Below are 22,003 nucleotides of genomic sequence, written 5' to 3' on the forward strand. Positions count from 1 at the left end.
ACTGAACTGAAGAGAAAAATAAAAATATCTCGTTCTTTAGTTTTTGTACCAAAAGGGACTTTTCAAAGCAAATATTATTTGTATGGAAGATTAGAACCAGAAGACAGTACTAGATTGGAGATTTTGTCAGGCTGAATCAGGGCTGGCTTGCTAATTTATATTTAAACACAATATAAAATATGATTTGAGGTACTAAACATAGAAGATAGGAGCAGGAGTAGGCCATTCGGCCCCTCGAGCCTGCTCCGCCATTTAATGAGATCATGGCTGATCATCCAAATTCAGTACCCTGTCCCTGCTTTCTCCCCATATCCCCTGATCCCTTTAGCCTTAAGAAATATATCTAACTCCTTCTTGAATATATTTAATGAATTAGCCTCAACTGCCTTCTGTGGTAGAGAATTCCACAGGTTCACCACTCTCTGGGTGAAGAATTTCCTCCTCATCTCTGTCCTAAATAGCTTGCCCCTTATCCTTAGACGGTGACCCCTGGTTCTGGACTCCCCCGCCATTGGGAACATCCTTCCTGCATCTAGTCTGTCTAGTCCTGATAGAATTTCATAAGTTTCAATGAGATCCCCTCTCATTCTTCTAAACTCCAGCGAGTATAAGCCCAATCGACCCAATCTCTCCTCATACGTCATTCCTGCAATCCCAGGCATCAGGCATGGTCATTATTTGCCACTTTGATCATCATTAATTGAAAGATTATATTTCACAACAAGGAACCAACTATCAGATTACCTTTAGTCCATTGTCTGACTGCACTGCATGAGGACCAGTGAGATTGCAGGATTTGGAAGTAAAATTACACAACTAGTCAGTAACAAGCAGCAGCCTGGAGCGCTAACTGTTCAGCCAAAGTCACCTTGCGTCTAAATTGCAAAGAATTTACTTCCAAGATTATTTGATCTCACTTTCCAAACCTTAAATTGCTTCTTCTCATTTTATGTTTTCTGTATTTTTAAAAAACGGATTTACAACTTAGAATAAATTTACTGGCAGAGAAACAGTGCTGTGAAATCCAGCACTAAAATAAAACAATTGAACGCAACATGTTTTTTGTCCTCCAGGGAATGATCTGAGAATCATCTCATGTATTCGGCACTAGAGGGACTCGAATTGAGATGATTTCTCAAAATATTTACACGCAACGTGGCAAAACTTTGGGTGCTTTCATCGAACGGGCCTGTAATTTCTCTTTAGAGGGAGTTACGTACCTGGGTCAGGTGACCAACCATGATGTCAGTTCTCACCGATATCTTTCCATCATGCAATGTATAGATGTAAAGCTTATTAACTCCTGACAGCAACCTGCGTACAAGAAGAAACTTAGCACATTAAAGTTTACACAATCCATTAATAGATATACTGTGGCTTTGCTCGTGGTGAAAAATGCAACAACAAAAAATAGGACTCTGTAAACTAGGACCGTGAAGAATTTTTTGTGTCTCTTTATATTTATTTACCTTTTGTTTCCTGTCTGCTGTTTTTCTTTCCTTCCCCACCTATGCAGAATTTTTGCCTGCTCATTCTTTAATTTTATTTAAACCTGCTGGAGCCTTTCACTCCTGCACTTCAGTTTATTTTGTTCTTGCTTCTCCATTATCCATTTTGTTTTGAAATTATATAATTTCAGGTGTGGTGTCTTTCTGGCATAGGTATCAGCCTTGGCTCAGTGGCAGCACTCTTGCCTCCGAGTCAAAAGATTCAAGTCCCACTCCAGAGATTTGAGCACAAAATCTAGGCCAACACTTCAACGCAACACAGAGAGTGCTGCACTGTCAGAGGGGACATCTTTCAGCTGAGATGTTGAACTGAGGCCCTGTTTGCCCTCTCAGGTGAATATGGCAAATTCGAAGAACAGCAGGGGAGATTTCCTTGGTCTCCTGGACAGTATTTATCCCTCAACCAGTATCACTAAAACAGATTATCTGGTCAGTATCTCATTGCTGTTTATGGGACCATGCAATGTGCAAATTGATTGCCACTTATATTACAACAGTGATTACACTTCAAAAGTACTTCATTAGCTGTAAAGCACTTTGAGACATCCTGAGGTAGTGAAAGATGCTATGTAAATGCAAGTTCTTTCTTTCTTTCTAGACACTAAGCCATCTATTATATAAACTGAAACGAAGCAAATTCTCAACTCGACTGACCTGCTTTTACTAGCAATCGTAGAATCATAGAAAGTTACAGCACGGAAGGAGGCCATTTCAGCCCATCGTGACCGTGCCGGCCAACAGAGAGCTGTCCAGCCTAATCCCACTTCCCAGCTCTTGGTCCGTAGCCCTGCAGGTTAGAGCATCCCAAGTGCACATCCAAATACTTTTTAAATGTGGTTAGCGTTCCTGCCTCTACCACCCTTTCAGGCAGTGAGTTCCAAACCCTCACGGTGAAGAAATTTCCCCTCAAATCCCCTCTAAACCTTCCACCAATTACTTTAAATCTGTGCCCCCTGGTTTTTGACCCCTCTGCTAAGGGAAATCGGTCCTTTCTATCCACTTTATCTAGGCCCCTCATAATTTTATACACCTCAATAAGGTCTCCCTTCAGCCTCCTCTGTTCCAAGGAAAACAGACCCAGCCTATCCAGTCTTTCCTCAGCTAAGATTCTCTACCCCACGGCAACATCCTTGTAAATCTCCTCTGTACCCTCTCTCGTGCAATCACATCTTTCCTCTAGCTGAGGCCGAACTAGTGTTTTATACAGTTGAAGCATAACCCCCCTGCTCTTGTGTTCTATGCCACGGCTAATAAAGGCAAGCATTCCGTATGCCTTCTCAATCACCTTATCTACCTGGCCTGTTACCTTCCGGGTTCTGTGGACATGCACTCCCAGGTCCCTTTGTTCCTTTACACTACTCAGTGTCCTACCATTTAATGTGTATTCCCTTTCCTTGTTAGCCCTCCCCAAATGCATTACCTCACACTTCTCCGGATTGAATTCCATTTGTCACTGTTCTGCCCGCCTGACCAATTTATTGATATCTTCCTGCAGTCTACAGCTTCCTTCTTCAGTATCAACCACAGCCAATTTTAGTATCATCTGCAAACTTCTTAATCATATCCCCTATATTCAAGTCTAGATCATTGATATATACCACAAAAAGCAAGGGACCTAGTACTGAGCCCTGTGGAACCCTACTGGAAACAGCCTTCCAGTCACAAAAACACCCATCAACCATTACCCTCTGCTTCCTGTCTCCGAGCCAGTTTTGAATCCAACTTGACACTTTGCCCTGGATCCCATGGGCTTTTAACTTCGTGACCAGTCTGCCATGTGGAACCTTATCAAAAGCCTTGCTAAAGTCCATATACACTACATCAAACGCACTACCCTCATTGTTACCTCCTCAAAAAATTCAATCAAGTTGTCAGACACAACCTTCCCATAATAAATCTGTGCTGACTATCCTTGATTAATCCGTATCTTTCTAAATGAAGATTTATCCTGTCCTTCAGAATTCTTTCCAATAATTTTCCCACCACCGAGGTTAGGCTGACTGGCCTGTAATTACTCGGTCTATCATTCTCTCCCTTTTTAAACAAGGTCTATCATTCTCTCCCTTTTTAGACATTAGCAGTCCTCCAGTACCACACCTGAAGCCAGAGAGGATTGGAAAATGATGGTCAGGGCCTCTGCTATTTCCTCTTTTGCTTCGCTTAACAGCATGGGATACATTTCATCCAGGCCTGGGGATTTATCCACTTTTAAAGCTGCTAAACCCCTTAATACTTCCTCTCTCACTATGTTTATTTCATCTAATATTTCACACTCCTCCCCGCCGATAGCAATGTCTGCTTCGCCCCTCTCATTTGTCAAAACAGACGCAAAGTATTCATTAAGAACCCTACCAACGTCTCCCGCCTCCACACACATTACCCGCATGATCTCTAATAGGCCCTACCCTTTCTTTAGTTATCCTCTTACTCTTAATATATTTATAAAACATCTTTGGGCTTTCCTTGATTTTACTTGCCAAGAATTTTTCATGCTTTCTCTTTGCTTTCCTAATACAGGAAACTCTTTGGTATCCAGCACCGACAGAACCGGGATGGTGCCGGTTGATTAAAAATTCCGGATGACGGAGAGGGTTATCTACCGAGGCTATTTTTAACAAACAAAGAGTCAGACTCCTGTTATTGAGGTGTTCGGACTGCCGACAGCGCCAAGAAGCCGAGTAGTGGCAGTTTGGAGAACTACCCTCACTGACTAACTGCCACCGCGGGAGACTTGGACTCGGACTCAGCAACATTTCCGGTTATTGAGGTGTTGTTTTCGGAGTATGAATTTTGCCGGTTAATAGAGAATTCCGGATATTTAGGCGCCGTTTAAACGAGAGTTTCCTTTTTAATTGCACCCCTGCACTTTCTGTACTCCTCTAAAGATTCTGGAGTATTTAGCCCTCGGTATCTGTCATACGCCTCCCTTTTTTTCTTTATCCTACCCTGTATGTCTCTAGGCATCCAGAGGGCTCTAGATTTGTTAGTCCCACCTTTTTTCTTTAAGGGCACATATTTGGTCTGAACCCTCCAGATCTCCTCCTTGAATGCCTCCCACTGCTCTGACACTGATTTACCTTCAAGAAGCAATGGTCCTTCTGATCACAGATGGAACAATCAGGTTGGTCGTGTGCTTACCAGCAACCAATGAGATAGCAGCGATAAACATTTAGAATGGTCATGTGATTATTATTGCCCAATGAGATTTCTAGAAAGTGAACTCAAAAATATTTATATAATTAAGGTTTTGCATTCAAGATCAATAAAAGAAAACCCTTTTGCAAAAATGTATAAAGTTTAGAGTACTTATGAAATCCTCCAAAAGTAATAACTGCCTGGTACTTACCACAATGTTTCTCGTATCACCTGGGCTTCTGTAACAAATGTTCGTTCCTCAGAATAATATAGCGGATCAGTGTTGTACAAGTGCTGCTCCCTAGACAGTAAAGTTATGAAACAGGAAATCTATTCTCATTCTCAGGCAAAACGAAGAACCCGTATAATATCCTATTCCATTTAATAAAATGTTATTTCCTTTGTTAAATACAGTCAAATCCCCTTCTGCACTGCTGACTAGCTAGAATACAGTTCCATGGGTGTCAGTAGCCTCCTGGTTAATTAGTCAAACTGGCCAGTCTTCCCATACTAGCCTGGATAGCAAGTCTCACAGACTATTCAACTGTGCACAGATGAGCCTGATCTTGGACTCATCAGATGGCTACACATGCACCTTCAAGCAGCAGCGGGAATGCTGGCTAAATTTTCCCCTGTCTAACCGAGGGATGCGGAGGCCATTTGTAGTAGCTTTACTAGCACCGAGATCAATTAACTCAGTACAGATGGGGTATTGAATCCAAGACTTTGATCGAGAAGGCTCAAGGTTACATTAGCCTGCACCTTTCCCGACTGGGAGCTTAAGAGTTTCCTTCCAAGCTATAGGCTGAAGGGGGCTGATAAATGCGCTCCAGCTCTTTGAAACCTTTACTCTGAAGCCAGCCAATGGGAAGTGCACAAGAACAACCTGACGTAATAAAACTCACTACACACTTGGTTTGAGCATAAAGCAAGGCTTTAATCAACTTGTTTCAGAACATGGAGGTCTAGTTGTACTTCACTAGCTCCCTGTCTTACAAAATGTCCCTGGCAAGCTGGGCCCACGCCCGAGTATTTATACTCCTTGGACAGCGCCACCAGCTGGCCGTCCAGCGTTATTTCATAAGTAGTTTCTTGATGATGAGATTTATAACATAACCCAAATGACGGTTATCCCTCAGATGTTCCCACACCATGTGCGTGCACCTACCATTCTGCTTCCTCACAGCAAAACAACTGGAATTAGGGACTCAACTGTGAAATAAAGCCCACAGTTTATGGGCTGGCTCTCCAGTATAGAAGAGCATCATCCAATTCATTGCGACAGTCTTAATAATGGATCTTCTTGTCACCTTTAGAGGGCCTGATCTACTCAACAGAATTATTACCCCACACATCGCTCTCAGCTAGAAGTCAGTGTTCTTTTATTATGTAGTAGATTGCCCAGGAATTTGCTGCGCGGTATAGATTATTAAATAACATTTAGACAACTGCTTTCTTACCAGACGGCAGCTAAGTTGGAATGCAGGTGAAAGCTGTGACTAAATTTGAATGCTTTGTTTGTCCAGTACTGGGTGACCACATGCTGCTCCAGCCACGAACGTGCTTCTGGTTCACCAACTAGATCAAGGAGAAAGACAGTATCAACACGCCTTTTAGCCAATACTTTTTGATTTCAAATATTCGAGCTATAATAATTCTTTAGGACTGCATACATTCTAGTGCTTTGTAACCTTATGTAAAGAGACATTTTCCTCAACCATTTTGGTATAGCTGCCCCCTCCAATCTCTTTTGGGTGCCCCCCAAGCAGATGGTACAGGAAACTCCTTTTTATCCGGCACCGACGGGACCGGCGTGGTGCCGGTTTATCAAAAAGTCCGAATTACAGAGAGGTATAGTTAAAAGGTACGAGAGCCTCCGTACACAGCAACAAATCCAGGCTTCCCTGTTGCTTAGCAACAGGTGCAAGAAGCCCGGCCACAGACCAAGCGTCCCTGTGCAAGAACCCCGATTACACAGCCACAGATCCAGGAACGGCCACTAATATGAAGTAAAACTTACCTGAACCTACTCCTGAATTTTGCCGGTTAACAGAGATTTCCAGTTATTTTAGGTGCCGGTAAATCGAGAGTTTCCTGCACACAAATTAAAATCGGGATGGTTGCCAGGTTCCAGGTAAATTTCATTCCGTCAACCATCATTTGGAGGCATGCACAAAACCGCCCTAGATTTGAATCTCAAATCCAGTATGAACATTTTTGTACAAACATCCCAAGTGCCCATATATATTTTGCAGCCATATACACAGCTCAAAATTATTCTACACATATAATCTTTCTTTGCTAAATTGAGATTTCAAAACTGACTAAAGACAAATTTCCTTTATGGACAAAATTGTCACGTCCCTGTGGAGCCCAAGAAAATAGGAAAGATGGGCCAGAACGGACATCTCTCATAACTTAATTAAAATAGCTTCTAACCATTATCAAGAGGCTAAAAGTTCATCCCGCAAGGTCATAAAGGTCACAATATTTCAGTTTATATCCATGTGCAGGAGAACCACAGCACAATCACTATAAAGCATACCCATACTTTAAGAGCACAGTTGAAACTACATTTATGATGCATATGGCTTTTTATCCCCCGCCCAATTTTCTCCCCGTCTCTGTTGAACATGTGGATCACAAGTGTCAGGGGCTCGCTGCTACATTTACCAAGTAGCCATTTTTCATACATGAGTCGAGACAGTGACAGCTAGTAGGTTATGCAACCACGGCGGAATCACAGCCAAGCTCAATCCTGTCCTTCCCCAGAGTCCACACACTCAATTTCCATCTGGGTTACAGGATAAAAATCAAACCATTGCTTATTTTTCCAACTCCCTAGTCTAGGATTCACTGCTCGAGTTCAACTAACTCAGCACAGGCTAGGAATCAAACCTTCCTGATCTACATGAGTCAGTTCCGTACTGGCCTGTCCATTGACCTAGTAAGCCACTGGGCAAGGTGTATTTTTCTACATGCACTCAACCCAACAGGATCAGTACATGGCCTGAAGGCTAGACTTTTACAAAAAACATACCTTTCGAAGAGGCGTGGGGTGCTGCTTTCTTGATTTGTGCTTGTTCTTCTGGTGGTGTTTTGTCAACTTGAATTCCAGAATCCTCTCTGCTCAGAGACTCTTGGAGTTCCTCTTCACTTTCTTCTTCAGACCACTCCTAAGAATAAAACAAACACAATAAAATACATTTATATTGTTTCTTTAGCATAGAAATCAGCCTTGTTGAGTGTGGAGGGCCGAGGGAGGTTGTGGAAGAGAAAAAGGAGAACAAAGATGCATGCCAAATGGCTGCGGAAGAGGTTGGAGAAGTGACCAAAAGCTTGGTTGAAAAGATGGATTTTATAAAGGCATCCAAAGTTGGAGAGAGAAGTAACTACAGGAAACTCTTTGGTATCCGGCACAGACGGGACCGGGATGGTGCCGGTTGATTAGAAATTACAGATGACGGAGAGGGTTATCTACCGAGGCTATTTTTAACAACCAAAAATAAAAAAATCAAGAAATGTGCAGTATACAGTAATTGGGTACTCCCGGCAGCACGGGAGAGTCAGACTCTTGTTATTGAGGCGTTCGGACTTCCGACAGCGCCAAGAAGCCAAGTAGTTTCAGTTTGGAGAACTACCCCCACTGACTAACTCGGCCACTGCGGGAGACGTGGACTCGGCAACATTTCTGGTTATTGAGGTGTTGTTTTCGGAGTATGAATTTTGCCAGTTAAAAGAGAATTCCGGATAATTTAGGTGCCGTTTAGACTTTCCTGTAGATGGAAGGGTTTAGGGAGAGAGTTCCAGACAGAAGAGCTCAGCAGCTCAAGGCTCAAGGAGTGAAGACATAGATGGCCAGAGTCAGCGGGCCAAAGACGAGTGTGGAAACATACAGCGGTGTGATGTCGGGTGGAGCAAGGGCATGAGGAAATCTGAATATGAGGCGGAAGATTTTAAATTCAATGTGTTGGGGGCCGGGGGGGGGGTGGTAAGAGAGCTGATGTAGCTCAACAAGGATGGAGGGGAAGGGTAAGCAAGTGCAGGATAGAATAGGGTCAGCTGAGATTTGGGCAAATTGGAGTTGAGGAAGGGTGGAGGATGGGTGACCAGCAAGGAGATAGTTAGAGAAAGAGTCCAGAGGTAACATAAGCGTGGATAAAAGTTTCAACAGTTTTAGTGGTTGGGCAGGAATAAAGCTGTGGAGGTGGAAGAGGCCATGATGATGGGTTGGGTGTGGTGTTTCAAGCTAAGCTTTGGATCGTACAACACATCAGCATATTTGAAATACATTAGCACGCGAGGGGAATATATAACACTTGAGCAACAGACCATCTACTAGAAAACAACCTGAATTTTAGTGCTAGTCCTTGGACTTCTAGCAACACGAGGGAGGGAGACAGAAAACAAGAGGAAGTTACAAAACAACTTTTCCCTAACCCCCACCTTAAATTGAAAGGAAACTTAAGAGTTGTGTGTGTGCATGCGTGCAGTAAATGTTTAGAATATTAAGAGATGCATGAAAAATGTACGTACCCCCCAGTCTAATTAAAAGAACTAAAGCAAAAGACTTAAAGGCCACATTCTCTTTCTAAATATTTACATTGCTATGGAAACAGTATAATTCAATGGGATTTCAGTAGATATCTGAATAAAACAAGCTGATATCCTGTAGCTTTAAACAAAGGATGATGGTTTGATAGTTCAGTTCATGCTTACAATTTAATACAGAATTTTATGAAAAGACCAAATGTTTCACTAGAGTGTTGTCAGTACCTTTCTGACCAGCTCATTACAAGAATATACAATTCAAAAAGTTACACAGAAAAATAACCCAAAGATAAGGTCCAACAAACATAATATTCAGTTGACAGGGACAGACAGTAGTGTAGAGTATGTGGACTGGCTGAATTCCTCAAAGTGTGTCTTGGTGACTTAATTTTTTTTATTCATTCATGGGATGCGGGCATCGCTGGCAAGGCCAGCATTTATTGCCCTCGAGAAGGTGGCGGTGAGCCACCTTCTTGAACCGCTGCAGTCCGTGTAGTGAAGGTACTCCCATATTGCTGTGAGGGAGGGAGTTCCAGGATTTTGACCCAGTGACGATGAAGGAACGGCCAATATATTTCCAAAGTCAGGATGGTGTGTGACTTGGAGAGGAACTTGGAGGTGTTCCCATGCGCCTGCTGCTGCCCTTGTCCTTCTAGGTGGAAGAGGTCGCGGGTTTGGGAAGTGCTGTCGAAGAAGCCTTGGCGAGTTGCTGCAGTGCATCTTGTCGATGGTACACACTGCAGCCACGGTACGCCGGTGGTGGAGGGAGTGAATGTTTAAGGTGTTGGATGGGGTGCCAATCAAGTGGGCTGCTTTGTCCTGGATGGTGTCGAGCTTCTTGAGTGTTGTTGGAGCTGCACTCATCCAGGCAAGTGGAGAGTATTCCATCACACTCTTGACTTGTGCCTTGTAGATGGTGGAAAGGCTTTGGGGAGTCAAGAGGTGAGACATTCACTAGTTTATATGCTTAAAGGGATGTGGAGGGGGAAAAATGCTCTGAAGCACGAGTGGTTTAAAAATATCCACATTTCAGGGTATTATGTTGGAGATCAACACAACATTGAGTAGAATGCAAGTTCATGTCAGTAATCTTACACACACAGTTGCGTATCTCAGCCCCACATCGTAAGAAAACAGCAGAGAACATGCCCCTCCTCAGAGGGAGGGAGAAGCATGCTCACACATACCTCTTAATAGCCACCTTCACAGTGGCCTCAGTAGATCCCTGGGAGCAAGTTGTCTCCCGACTGGGAGGGCACAGGAAGACCCAAAAGAAAGGACAAGGAGAGAAAATAATTCCAAGCAGGTTACTCACTGGAGTGTCTGGATATGGTCCAATATCAATTTCTTCACCTTCCATCAGGTATTTCCCCCAGTCAAAATCATCATGTTGCACTGCAGAAAAACAATACACTCAGTCAGTGCAGTTGTGACACTAAAACTGCTTTAAAGTTAACAGTGGGCCACCAGTCATCTGAATTTAAAATTCTTATTCTTGTGATCAAATTCCTCGATAGCCTTACCCCGCCCTATCTTTCTAGCGTTACAGCGTACCACCCCACCACCGCCCCCCCCCCAAAAAAAACTTATTGCTCTTCTGACTGCGGCCTCTCGTGCATCCCCCCACCCCACCTTTGGCAGCCATGCCTTCAGACGCTTAGGTCCCATTCTCCATTATTCTCTCCCTAAAGCCCTCTGCCTCTCCACCAACATTAAGACCATCCTGAAAACCCACCTCTTTGGTCAAGCTTCCTGACTCTGAAGGACTGATGGTCCCCCACACCCTCCAGTCCACCAGGAGTTGCTGTTCTTCCAACCTGCCCACTCGAATTTTCTTCCAAAACTACTTTGCTTCGCTACCCTTCTCTCTTGCTCCAAAAGGTTCCTAAAAAGCTATCTTTTGGCCATGCCTTTAATCTCTTTTCCTCCCCCTAAATTCCTTCACTTTGTATTCAGTATACACACCTCCCTCTTAAAATACATTCTGAGTAAAGTTATATAATTGCAAGTTGCTACTGCTGCAATCTAATAACAAAGAAAAATTGCGACCATTAAGCAAACTAATTTCCTCTCTTCATAGTGGATCCCATCAAAATCTAATTATGCACTTCTGGTTTAAATATTATTTATTATGCTGCTATAATGCCGATTGCCAATGATTGGCATTGCAATGACAAATTTAATATGAATTACACTATGTTATTGCAGTACACACATTTTTCCAGCGGAAGACTGCAGAAGCCCATTTATAAAGCAAACGAAATTAAAAGGAATAGATAAAAAGAAACAGACCATAAAATGAGGACAAAAAAAATGAAAAGATTAAGGACAATTAACAGGCAAGAAAACTCTACCTCAATAATGCTCGGCAGTCAAAGACCTGCACAAAAGAAATTGTGACTCTTGATACTGGAATTAATAGATGCCTGCATCCCTCCCCCAAAACAGGAATGCATGATCAAAAGTATTGTACACCGCAAGTTATTTTGGTCACAAAGGGACAATGCCTGTTTAATTCAGTACTTACAGGTATAATACATTATCTTTAGAATTCACATTCAACACACAATTTAAATGTGATGAATGGAGAACATTTCAGCTGCACTTTTGTTTAATAAAGTGCTTATTACTATTTTACTATTAATAATGCCCCGCATCCATGACGTACCAATTTCAATGACATTCAACAGGGTTTACGTAACAGAAATAATTCTTGTAACAGCAATGCTGCTTTGTAACAGCAGAAAAACAAAGAGGGATGAAGCTGAATTTCTTCAGGCTCGCGTCATCACTGCAATGTTATATAACGGACACATTTAGGTGTCAAATAAATCATCCTGCGAGTTCCTTAACTCAGTGGCAGCCAATTGAAGGAGGAGAAGGGCTTTTATTCTTACCCGAGCATGGCAGGAGTAATCCGGACACCTAAACAAATTGGAGAATTCAGGAATGCGGGCCAAAATAGCTCAGGGAACACTGTGCCATTTTCAGTTTTCGGTGAAAGTGCACCAATTTCTATCTGCAGTACTTCAGATAAAACAGACAGCGAAATACTGCAGGGGGTGGAAATCTGAAGCAAAAACAGAAAATGCTGGAAACACTCAGCAGGTCAGTGAGCATATGTTAAGAGTATAGCTTTGTAACCTGCAGAACAGGTGCGCAATAACTAAAGTCTGAGCCCAAGCTCAGCAATGGGATGTACAAGTGTTCCAATTACTTAAGGGACTGACATTTGCTAATGTAGCAGTCTGTTAAAGCAAATCACAAATGAATAAAGGACCAACACAATGACTCACCCTCTTCCTTCTGTCTTGGCTTCTCAGTGTACTGAGAATTGGAAGGTGAATCAGAAAGGGCCAGCAAGAAGGAGAGTATTGCATAGTGTTCCTTGGTCTGTAACAACATAGTTTGGGATCAAGCCACTTCAATATTAGTTTCACAGGAATTCTTTGCATACAGAAGTAAAACTTTGAGGCAAAAGTGGAAGGCAGAGAAATCAAGGGTGTAAATCAAACAGGGCCACAGTAAATAGCAATTCTAAAAGGACTAAGAGTGTTAAAAAATAAAGCCTGAAGGCTTTGTGTCTTAATGCGAGGAACATTCGTAATAAGGTGGATGAATTAGCTGCGCAAATAGATGTAAACGGATATGATATAATTGGGATTACGGAGACATGGCTCCAGGGTGACCAAGACTGGGAATTCAACATCCAGGGGTATTCAATATTCAGGAAGGACAGGGAAAAAGGAAAAGGAGGTGGGGTAGCATTGCTGGTTAAAGAGGAGATTAACACAATAGTAAGGAAGGATATTAGCTCTGATGATGTGGAATCTGTATGGGCAGAGCTGAGAAATACCAAGGGGCAGAAAACACTAGTGGGAGTTGTATACAAACACCCAAACAGTAATGCTGAGGTTGGGGATAGCATTAAATGGGAAATTAGAGATGCGTGCAATAAGGGCACAGCAGTTATCATGGGCGACTTTAATCTACATACAGATTGGACTAACCAAATTTGTAACAATACTGTGGAGGAGGAATTCCTAGAGTGTATACGGGATGGTTTCCTGAACCAATATGTCGAGGAACCAACTAGAGATCATGTTGTATCCGTGTGTTAATGGAGGCACGGAATGCAGGAGTTGGTTTAACAGGTGTTTATTGAACAAAATCTGGAGGTGAACTAAAAGATACAAGACGATATACAGGCTTATATACCCGAGTGGTCACTACCGGTACTACAGTACACAGGGGCTCTTAAAGGTACATACACTACAATTCCTCCCCTTTTAGATAATTAGTACATAACATTTTAAGTAATCATTCAGTAACATGTTTACAAGAACAATAATCGACACATTTGCTGCAGTTAATCAATTATAAGTCAGTCTCTCTGGAGGCCTCCTGACTCGGTCCGGATAACGCCTCGGTGGTGTAGTAGGTTCTTTTGGCAAGGTCGATTCGGCTTGAATGCCAGTGTCGGGTTCATCTGGTTCCAGTATCACCGGATCGGAGGTAGATACTATGGGTATCTCTGCTTCATCATTAGGCGTATAGAGTTGTGGTGTAGGTTGTCCCTTTTTGGATGACTATGATCTGGTCAGCATGGCGCCTTATTATGCTTTCTCCAATGTCCATGGTATACATCAGCGGTCCTAGTCGTGTGCAAATAGTTCCAGGCTGCCATTTCTCGGTACGGTAGTCCCGGGCCAAAACTTGTTGACCTATCTGGAAGGTTCTAGTTGGCCTTTCATTCATGCCTTGAAATTGCCGGTTCTCTACGTCCCTTCTGACGTTTGGCTTGATCAAATCCAGCCGGCATCTTAGTCTTCTATTGAAAAACATCATGGCGGGAGTTTGGTTTGTAACCACATGTATTGCATTCCTGTACGCAAACAAGAAGTTATCTACCTTATGTTGTAGATTTATGTCTTCATTACCCATGGCCTTTATGGCCTTCTTGAAGGTCTGGACAAACCTGTCAGCTAATCCATTGGTGGCGGGATGGTATGGGGCGGACGTGTAGTGCTTAACCCCATTGTTTTTTTAAGAACTTCCTGAATTCTTCGGACACAAATTGCGGTCCATTATCAGAACAGATCTGTTCAGGCAGCCCATTCCTGGCAAATCACAGAATCACAGAAACCCCACAGTGCAGATAGAGGCCATTTCGGCCCATCGAGCCTGCACCGACACATGTCCCACCCGATCCCCGTAACCCCTACACCTACACATATCCCACCCTATCCCTGTAACCCCACTAACACTAAGGGTCAATTTATCATAGCCAATCAACCTAACCCGCACATCTTTGGTCCTTAATACTGTGATGGTTTTTTCCGTGGTGGTGGAGGACATCTTTATTACCTCTGGCCACTTGGAGTGTGCATCCACCGCGATTAAGAACATTGAGTCCATAAATGGACCAGCAAAGTCGATATGTACCCTTTGCCATGGAGAGGAGGGCCACTCCCATGGATGTAGAGGGGCTTGTGGTGGGGCGTTTTGGACCTTCTGGCATCCTAGACAGCTCTTGGTCATTTCTTCGATGTCTCCATCGATACCTGGCCACCACACAAATGCTCTGGCTAGGTTCTTCATTTTCACTCCACCCAGATGCCCCTCGTGAAGCTCCTTTAGCACTTTATCCTGGAGTTTGGGTGGAATCACCACTCTGGATCCACACATCAAGGTTCCTCGGCACACTGACAGCTGTTCTCTTCTTTGCGAGAATGCTGGCAACAGTGGTTCGCCATGTGCTGGCCATCCCTTCACTATTAAATCGTAGACTCGTGAGAGAGTCGGGTCATTTCTCGTTTCCTTTTCAATGGTAGAATTTGTTACTGGTAGACATTCCACTATGGTTGAGTGGAACATCTCCATTGGGTCCACTGTAGGTGCCTTCTCTACCGTTGGCAACGGTAGGCGCGATAAACCGTCAGCATTCCCATGCTGTTTTGATCCTTTGTATTCTATGTCATATTGGTGTGCCCCTAGGAAAAGGGACCACCTCTGTAGCCTTTGCGCTGTCATAATGGGAACGCCCTTTTTAGGGTTGAATATGGAGACGAGGGGTTGATGGTCAGTCAACAAGGTAAATTTTTGTCCGTGTAGGTAATGGTTGAATTTCTTCACTCCCCATACCAGGCTGAGTGCTTCCCTGTCGATCTGGGCATAGTTACGCTCAGCTGAGTTCAATGAGCGTGACGCAAAAGCTATCGGCCGCTCCGAGCCATCAGGGAATCTATGCGATAATACCGCTCCTACGACGCAAGGGGATGCATCGCACGCCAGTCTGATTGGCAGTGATGGGTTGTAATGAGCCAACACTTCCTTGGACATGATCAAGCCTTTGCATTTATGGAAGGCACGTTTACAGTCTTCGCTCCATTTCCAAATTACTCCCGTTTGTAGCAGTGCGTTAAGAGGGTGCAGAACAGTTGACAAGTTCGGTAAAAATTTATGATAGTAATTTATCAATCCCAGGAACGACCTTAATTGTGAGACATTTTCAGGTGCTGGGGCTTTTATGACCGCTTCAATTTTTTCAGGTGACTTATGCAATCCTTCTTCGTTAATTATATGGCCACAATATGATATTTGTTTCTGGAAAAATTCGCACTTGGGGCGATTTGCTCGTAGGCCCCGTTCTCTCAGCCTCGTGAGCACCTGCTCCAAATTGGCAAGGTGCTCGTTGTCGTTTTCTCCTGTTACAAGGATGTCATCTAGGTAGCATGGAGTCCCCGGAATCCCTTGCAGGACTTGCTCCATAGCTCTTTGCCAGATAGCTGGAGCTGATGCTACTCCGAAAACCAGTCGATTGTACTGGTACAGGCCTTTGTGTGTGTTTATCGTGAGATACTTTTTAGAGGCCTCCTCAACCTCCATCTGTAGATATGCCTGTGCCAAGTCAATTTTGGTGAAACGTTTCCCTCCGGATAGTGAGGCGAAAATATCTTCCATCCTCGTTAGAGGATACTGTACCGTGTGAAGGACCGGGTTTACAGTCACCTTGAAGTCCCCACAGATGCGAATTTTTCTCTGTTCTTCAGATTTATCATTATTCAACATTTTCTTCATGACCGGGACGATGGGTGTTGCCCACTCACTCCAGTCTACCTTGGATAACACGCCTGCCTTTTCCAAATTCTCCAGCTCTGCCTCGACTGCTGGACGAATTGCGTATGGCACCGGCCTTGCCTTAAAAAACTTGGGAATTGCCGCATCTTCCACTTTTATTGAGGCGGTGACGCCTTTCAAGGTTCCTAGTTCCTGTTGAAACACTTCTTTGGCGTTGGCCAAGATGTCTTTTAATCGTTCGGGTATGACGTCATCATCATTTTTTTTCTTACTGGTCACCGTCAGTGCCTGAATGGAGTGCCAGTCTAAACGTATCTTCCTGATCCATTCACGTCCCAATAGCGGTGGACCACCATCTTGCAGAACGTATAAATACAACTTCTGTATTTCCTTGCCGTTGTATACAACAGGCACCCTTATTTTTCCTCTGGGGTATACTTTCTGCCCCGTATGTCTTCAAGATAATGGATGTGTCTTTCAAAGGTATATGCGGAAATAGCCGCTCGTAATCCCGTCGACTTATGACGGTCAGAGCTGATCCTGTATCTAGCTCCATTTTAACTGGGGACCCCGCTATCGTGAGGGTAACCCAAATGGTCTGGTAATCTTCTTTGGCAATTACATTATGCAATTTGAGACAGCTTAGTCTCTTGTTTCCGGAGTTGCTATCGCTCTTCTGGTCTTCGGAGCTACTGTCCGTCATCATTTGTACCTTTCTGTACTTTTCCTTATTGATTTTTTTTCTGTCAGTGGATTTTTTGTTTCCAGATCGGCATACACGTGCAATGTGTCCCATCTTTCTGCATTGCCTGCATGCTTTGTCCTTGAACCAGCAGTCCCTCTGGTCATGGGTGGATCTGCTGCAGCGATAACATCTCTCGAAACCCCGTGTCATTTCATGGGTGCCGAAGTCCTGTGGCTTTTGCTGTATCTCTGCAGCTCCTCTTGCTGCTGCTTCGTATGATACAGCCACAGTGAAAGCCTTGTCCAGTGTCAAATCTTTCTCAGAAAGTAGCCTTTTCTGTGTTCCTTCACTTAGGAGACCGCAGATGAATTTGTCTCGTAGAGAATCTGCCAGTCCTGCCCCGAATTGGCAGTGCTTTGACAGCTTTCTTAATTCGGTGAGGTAATCAGCGTTACTTTCATTCTTGTGCTGATTCCTCCTGAAGAATTTGAATCGTTCCGCTATCAGCAGCGGTGTTGGGTTTAAGTGCTCCTGTAGGGTATCAACAATCTCCTTAAAATTCTTGTCCATCGGTTTGGCTGGAGTGATTAAGTTTTGTAACAGCCCGTATGTCCTTGCGCCCATCAGATTTAGAAGCACCGATGCCTTATCATCCTCTACTTTATTCGCTGTGCAATATACCTCCACTCTTTCCACATATGTGGTCCAATCCTCTATATTACTATCGAAAGCAGTAATATTGCCAGTCTTAGGCATCCTGAAAATCAAAAATGGCGCCTCCCGCGCTTTCCTTTCTTCCCTGCCGAGAAAAAATGGCGCCTCCCGCACTTTCCCGCCGCTGACAACGCTGTTCTCCGCGGTTTTTATTTACACAGATATTTTTAATAGTTGGAGACTCGTTCCCGCCGGACTCTCTGGGACTTTACCCTCCCACTGCTTGGTCCGAACGCCGACCTGCTTTGCAGCGCCGGCCGTCTCCCGAGTGCTCCACCCTCCGTCTCTGTTTGTCTCCGCCTTCCGACTCGCTGCTCGGCCCCGCTGCAGAGCCACCCGATCGAGCCCCAGCCCGCCGCCCTGAAAGGATTAGTGCAGTACCTGCCACCAGCCCGGCTAGCTGGTGAAACCACAGTTTTTTGTTTTTTTTTCCTTCGACCTTCGTCTGAGGAATCGATCTCCTTGAGGTGCTGCCGAATTGCAGGTAAGTCCGTTTCCAATTCGTCGCCACTGTTGTATCCGTGTGTTAATGGAGACACGGAATGCAGGAGTTGGTTTAACAGGTGTTTATTGAACAAAGTCTGGAGGTGAACTAAAAGATATAAGACGATATACAGGCTTATATACCCGAGTGGTCACTCCCGGTACTACAGTACACAGGGGCTCTTAAAGGTACATACACTACAGATCAGGCCATCTTAGACTGGGGATTATGTAATGAGAAAGGATTAATTAGCAATCTTGTTGTGCGAGGCCCCTTGGGGAGGAGCGATCATAATATGATAGAATTCTTCAGTAAGATGGAGAGTGAAGTAGTTGACTCAGAGACTAGGGTCCTGAATTTAAATAAAGGAAACTACGATGGTATGAGGCACGAGTTGGCTCGGATAGATTGGGGAACGTTACTTAAAAGGGTTGATGGTGGACAGGCAATGGCAAACATTTAAAGATCGCATGGATGAACTACAGAATTTATTCATCCCCGTTTGGCATAAAAAAACAAAAAAGGCGGCTCAACCGTGGCTAACAAGGGAAATTAGGGATAGCATAAGATCCAAGGAGAGGACATATAATTTGGCCAGAAAAAGCAGCAAACCTGAGGATTGGGAGCAGTTTAGGATTCAGCAAAGGAGGACAAAGGGATTAATTAAGAAGGGGAAAATAGATGATGAGAGTAAACTTGCAGGGAACATAAAAACTGACTGTAAAAGCTTCTATAGATATGTGAAGAGAAAAAGATTGGTGAAGTCAAGCGTAGGTCCCTTGCAGTCAGACTCAGGGGAATTTATAATGGGGAACAAAGAAATGGCAGACCAATTAAATACATACTTTGGTTCTGTCTTCACAAAGGAGGACACAAATAACCTCCCAGAGATGTCGGGGAACATAGGGTCTAATGAGAGGGAGGAACTGATAGAAATCAGTATTTGTAGGGAAATGGTGTTCGGGAAATTGACGGGATTGAAGGCTGATTAATCCCCAGGGCCTGATAATCTACATCCTAGGGTATGTAAGGAAGTGGCCCTAGAAATAGTAGATGCATTGCTGGTCATCTTCCAAAATTCTATAGAATTTTGTCTACCACAGTGAAAGGTAAAATTCACAGAGAAAGAATACATTCAGTTTCATCCCTGCACTGTGCGAAGTTAGCTGATCGCTGGGGACACTGCAACCCACCTCAGTGCGTGTACGTAAGGGAAGGGGAAAAAACCACCCCTGACCACTATCCAGCGGATCCTGCTGGAAGTGCGTATGCGTGGACACCGGGTGTAAGGTAGGAGGAGGTTCGGTTGTGATAATGCCCTATAGTGCAGCAGCCTCGTGACACACACAGTCATAGCTCACACAGAAATAGCTGTTTGGTGAGATACTGGAGGGCAAATGGTGCACGTGAAATATTATTTGAGCAAGGCATCAAACCTTCAGGAGAAATAGGAGGGTAGAAAATGATGAGAAAGTAAAAAAGTTTTTTTTTTTTTTTTTTAAAAAGGTATTTCAGTATTTCTTTAAAAAAAGGTATTTCAGTATTTCTTTAAAAAAAGGTATTTCAGTATTTCTTAAGAGTCCGAAAAAATTGTCAAAACAATGAAGTCCAGTTCAATTAAACATGAACATCAGATACCTTTGTTCCTTCAACAGTCTCAAGAGGCAACTCCAGAAACTTATCGGTTAGCTTCTGCCAGCTTACAGCTTTTGGGAGCTCTGAATGAATAGTCAGCTTTTCGTGGATTCTGAGAAGCAAAAGGGGTAAGCGTCAGTGACCAGCGCCTCACAACTACTGTAAGATAAAGCCATAAGTAAGTGAGTGGAGGACCTCACCCGTCAATCACACGTGTTATTTTGTGGCTGTCTACGTCAAGAAACTGATGGAATCTGAAAAGAAGAATTAAAACGTCAAATTCAATCATCATGCAACAGGAAAAGGAAATGGAAAAACCATGGCTAAAATATTACTTTCTGATGAAAGGTCAATGACCTGAAAGGTTAACTCTATTTCTCTCTCCACAGATGCTGCCTGACCTGCTGAGTATTTCCAGTATTTTCTGTTTTTATTATATTACATAAAATATAACTTCTTACAAAGCTAGCAAAGTTTTACTGGTGGGTGTAATGGTCACTAACTTTCTTTTCTACTAGCACAACCATTTGTTTTATGTAAAAAGAGAACTTTTGTCCCATTTAAGTAGCCGTGATAACTGTTAACTCTTCAGCCAAGTTGAAGAGGAGGTGGGCTGCTCCCAAACGTCTTTCAAAATTTGAGCTGAGCAAAGGTTGTGCAAAATGCAGGTAGAGGTGAATCAACCACAAATATGCCTGCTTGTGGCCTCCCATCCACTGCAAGAGAAAACCACTTGGTGGCACCGTGTTGCAGCACAAATACACTGTGCCTCGGTGCTGCCTTACTGAATGCATTTTTTAAACAAGGGTTTCCTTTAAACAGAAAAAAAGAGTTAATGGCATTGTACAGGTGACCATACAACACAAAATGGAACATCGAGTATTCTAAATTTGGACGGGTGGTGTACACCAGTTCTTCCACAGTGGGAGCATAAGCCATTCAGCATGTGTGCAAAATAGAACATTACGGTCATGTTTCTAGGTTCAATTCGTGTTCAACTGTAGACCTTCCAATAAGTATTTGCAGCAAGCAGTATTTAAAAAGGCATCAAGGGGTAATGGGGAGAGAGCAGGAATATGGTACTGAGATGGAGGATCAGCCATGATCATATCGAATGGCGGAGCAGGCTCGAAGGGCCGAATGGCCGACTCCTGCTCCTATTTTTCTATGTTTCTAATTGTTTATTTATAATCTATCGTAGAAACAAGAGACAATAGCAGAATTATGCAAGATTGTATACACATTTAAAAGTACAACAGGATAGTCACTGTTGTAACTGAAGGGCGAAATGGCAGAAGATATTGTGAGGCACCGAGTTATTTATTTTGTAAAACACGGAACAGGGCAGATCTCTTAGATCAGCGAGTGTCAGATCAAACCCTGGGGAGGGAGAAATGAGCAGAATCCACGGAAAAGTTCCGCAGACTATCTGGATGTTCTCTCACCAAGAGTCAGGAAAAAGAAAGACAGAAATAACAACAGAAAATGCTGGAAAAACTCAGCAGGTCAGGCAACATCCGTGGAGAGAAATGTGAGTTGACGTTTTGGGTCGAACCCTTCTTCAAAACTGGAAAGAAAAGAAAATAGATCGAAGGCAGGGCTGCGATCGGACAAAAGAAGTGAAAGAAACAAAAGAGCTAGACGAGATGGTAACAGGCTGAGATTAGGTGTAAAGTGTACTGGCAGGGCAAGAGATAGCTGCCAGGTGTGAGAGAGAAACAAAAGGAAAGGGGGGGGGGGAAAGGAGTGGAACAATTACAAGAAAAAATGTGTATTAGGGGCCGAGGTTATGATCTGAAATTGTTGAACTCGATATTGAGTCCGGAAGGCTGCAGAGTGCCTAATTGGAAGATGAGGTGCTGTTCCTCGAGTTTACGTTGAGCTTCCGTGGACAGACTTGCATTTATATAGGAAAATCCCGAGAAAGACGAGAAGGTAGAAAGAGGGGAAACAAGGAGAATTAGTAGAAAGGGGGATATGTTGCTAAGTCTGTGGGTGGTTGGTTACCAGGAGTTTTTAAAAAAATGCTTATTCTAGTCCTCTGTGTTTTAAAATGTATTATTTTAAAGAATAAAATCACTGTTTACTCCTTCCTTAAAACCCACCTCTTTGGCCAAACATTTAGTCACCCCTTCTAATATCCCTTTCTTTGGGTCAGTGCCAATTTTTAGCTGATTACGCTTCTGCTAGTGCCTTGGGACGCTTTTCTAT

General features: G+C 43.5%; 1 protein-coding gene across 1 annotated transcript in view; it reads right to left on the reverse strand.

Annotated features, from left to right (window-relative positions):
- tubgcp5 (tubulin gamma complex component 5) overlaps window positions 1-22,003 on the reverse strand; it is a 75,019-nt gene that overhangs the window by 46,202 nt on the left and 6,814 nt on the right. The window contains exons 2-9 of the mRNA XM_085999574.1: window positions 19,993-20,046; window positions 19,796-19,904; window positions 12,491-12,587; window positions 10,510-10,589; window positions 7,684-7,819; window positions 6,104-6,221; window positions 4,855-4,944; window positions 1,221-1,314 (exon numbers count right to left, since the gene is read on the reverse strand). Of these exons, the coding sequence (XP_085855700.1) occupies window positions 1,221-1,314; window positions 4,855-4,944; window positions 6,104-6,221; window positions 7,684-7,819; window positions 10,510-10,589; window positions 12,491-12,587; window positions 19,796-19,904; window positions 19,993-20,046 (778 nt within the window). The remainder of the gene's footprint in view (window positions 1-1,220; window positions 1,315-4,854; window positions 4,945-6,103; window positions 6,222-7,683; window positions 7,820-10,509; window positions 10,590-12,490; window positions 12,588-19,795; window positions 19,905-19,992; window positions 20,047-22,003) is intronic.

This window comes from Somniosus microcephalus, chromosome 10 (assembly GCF_052327205.1).
Source record: "Somniosus microcephalus isolate GS21.2 chromosome 10, FLI_Smic_1.0, whole genome shotgun sequence".
In the NCBI taxonomy this organism is placed as follows: Eukaryota; Metazoa; Chordata; class Chondrichthyes; order Squaliformes; family Somniosidae; genus Somniosus; species Somniosus microcephalus.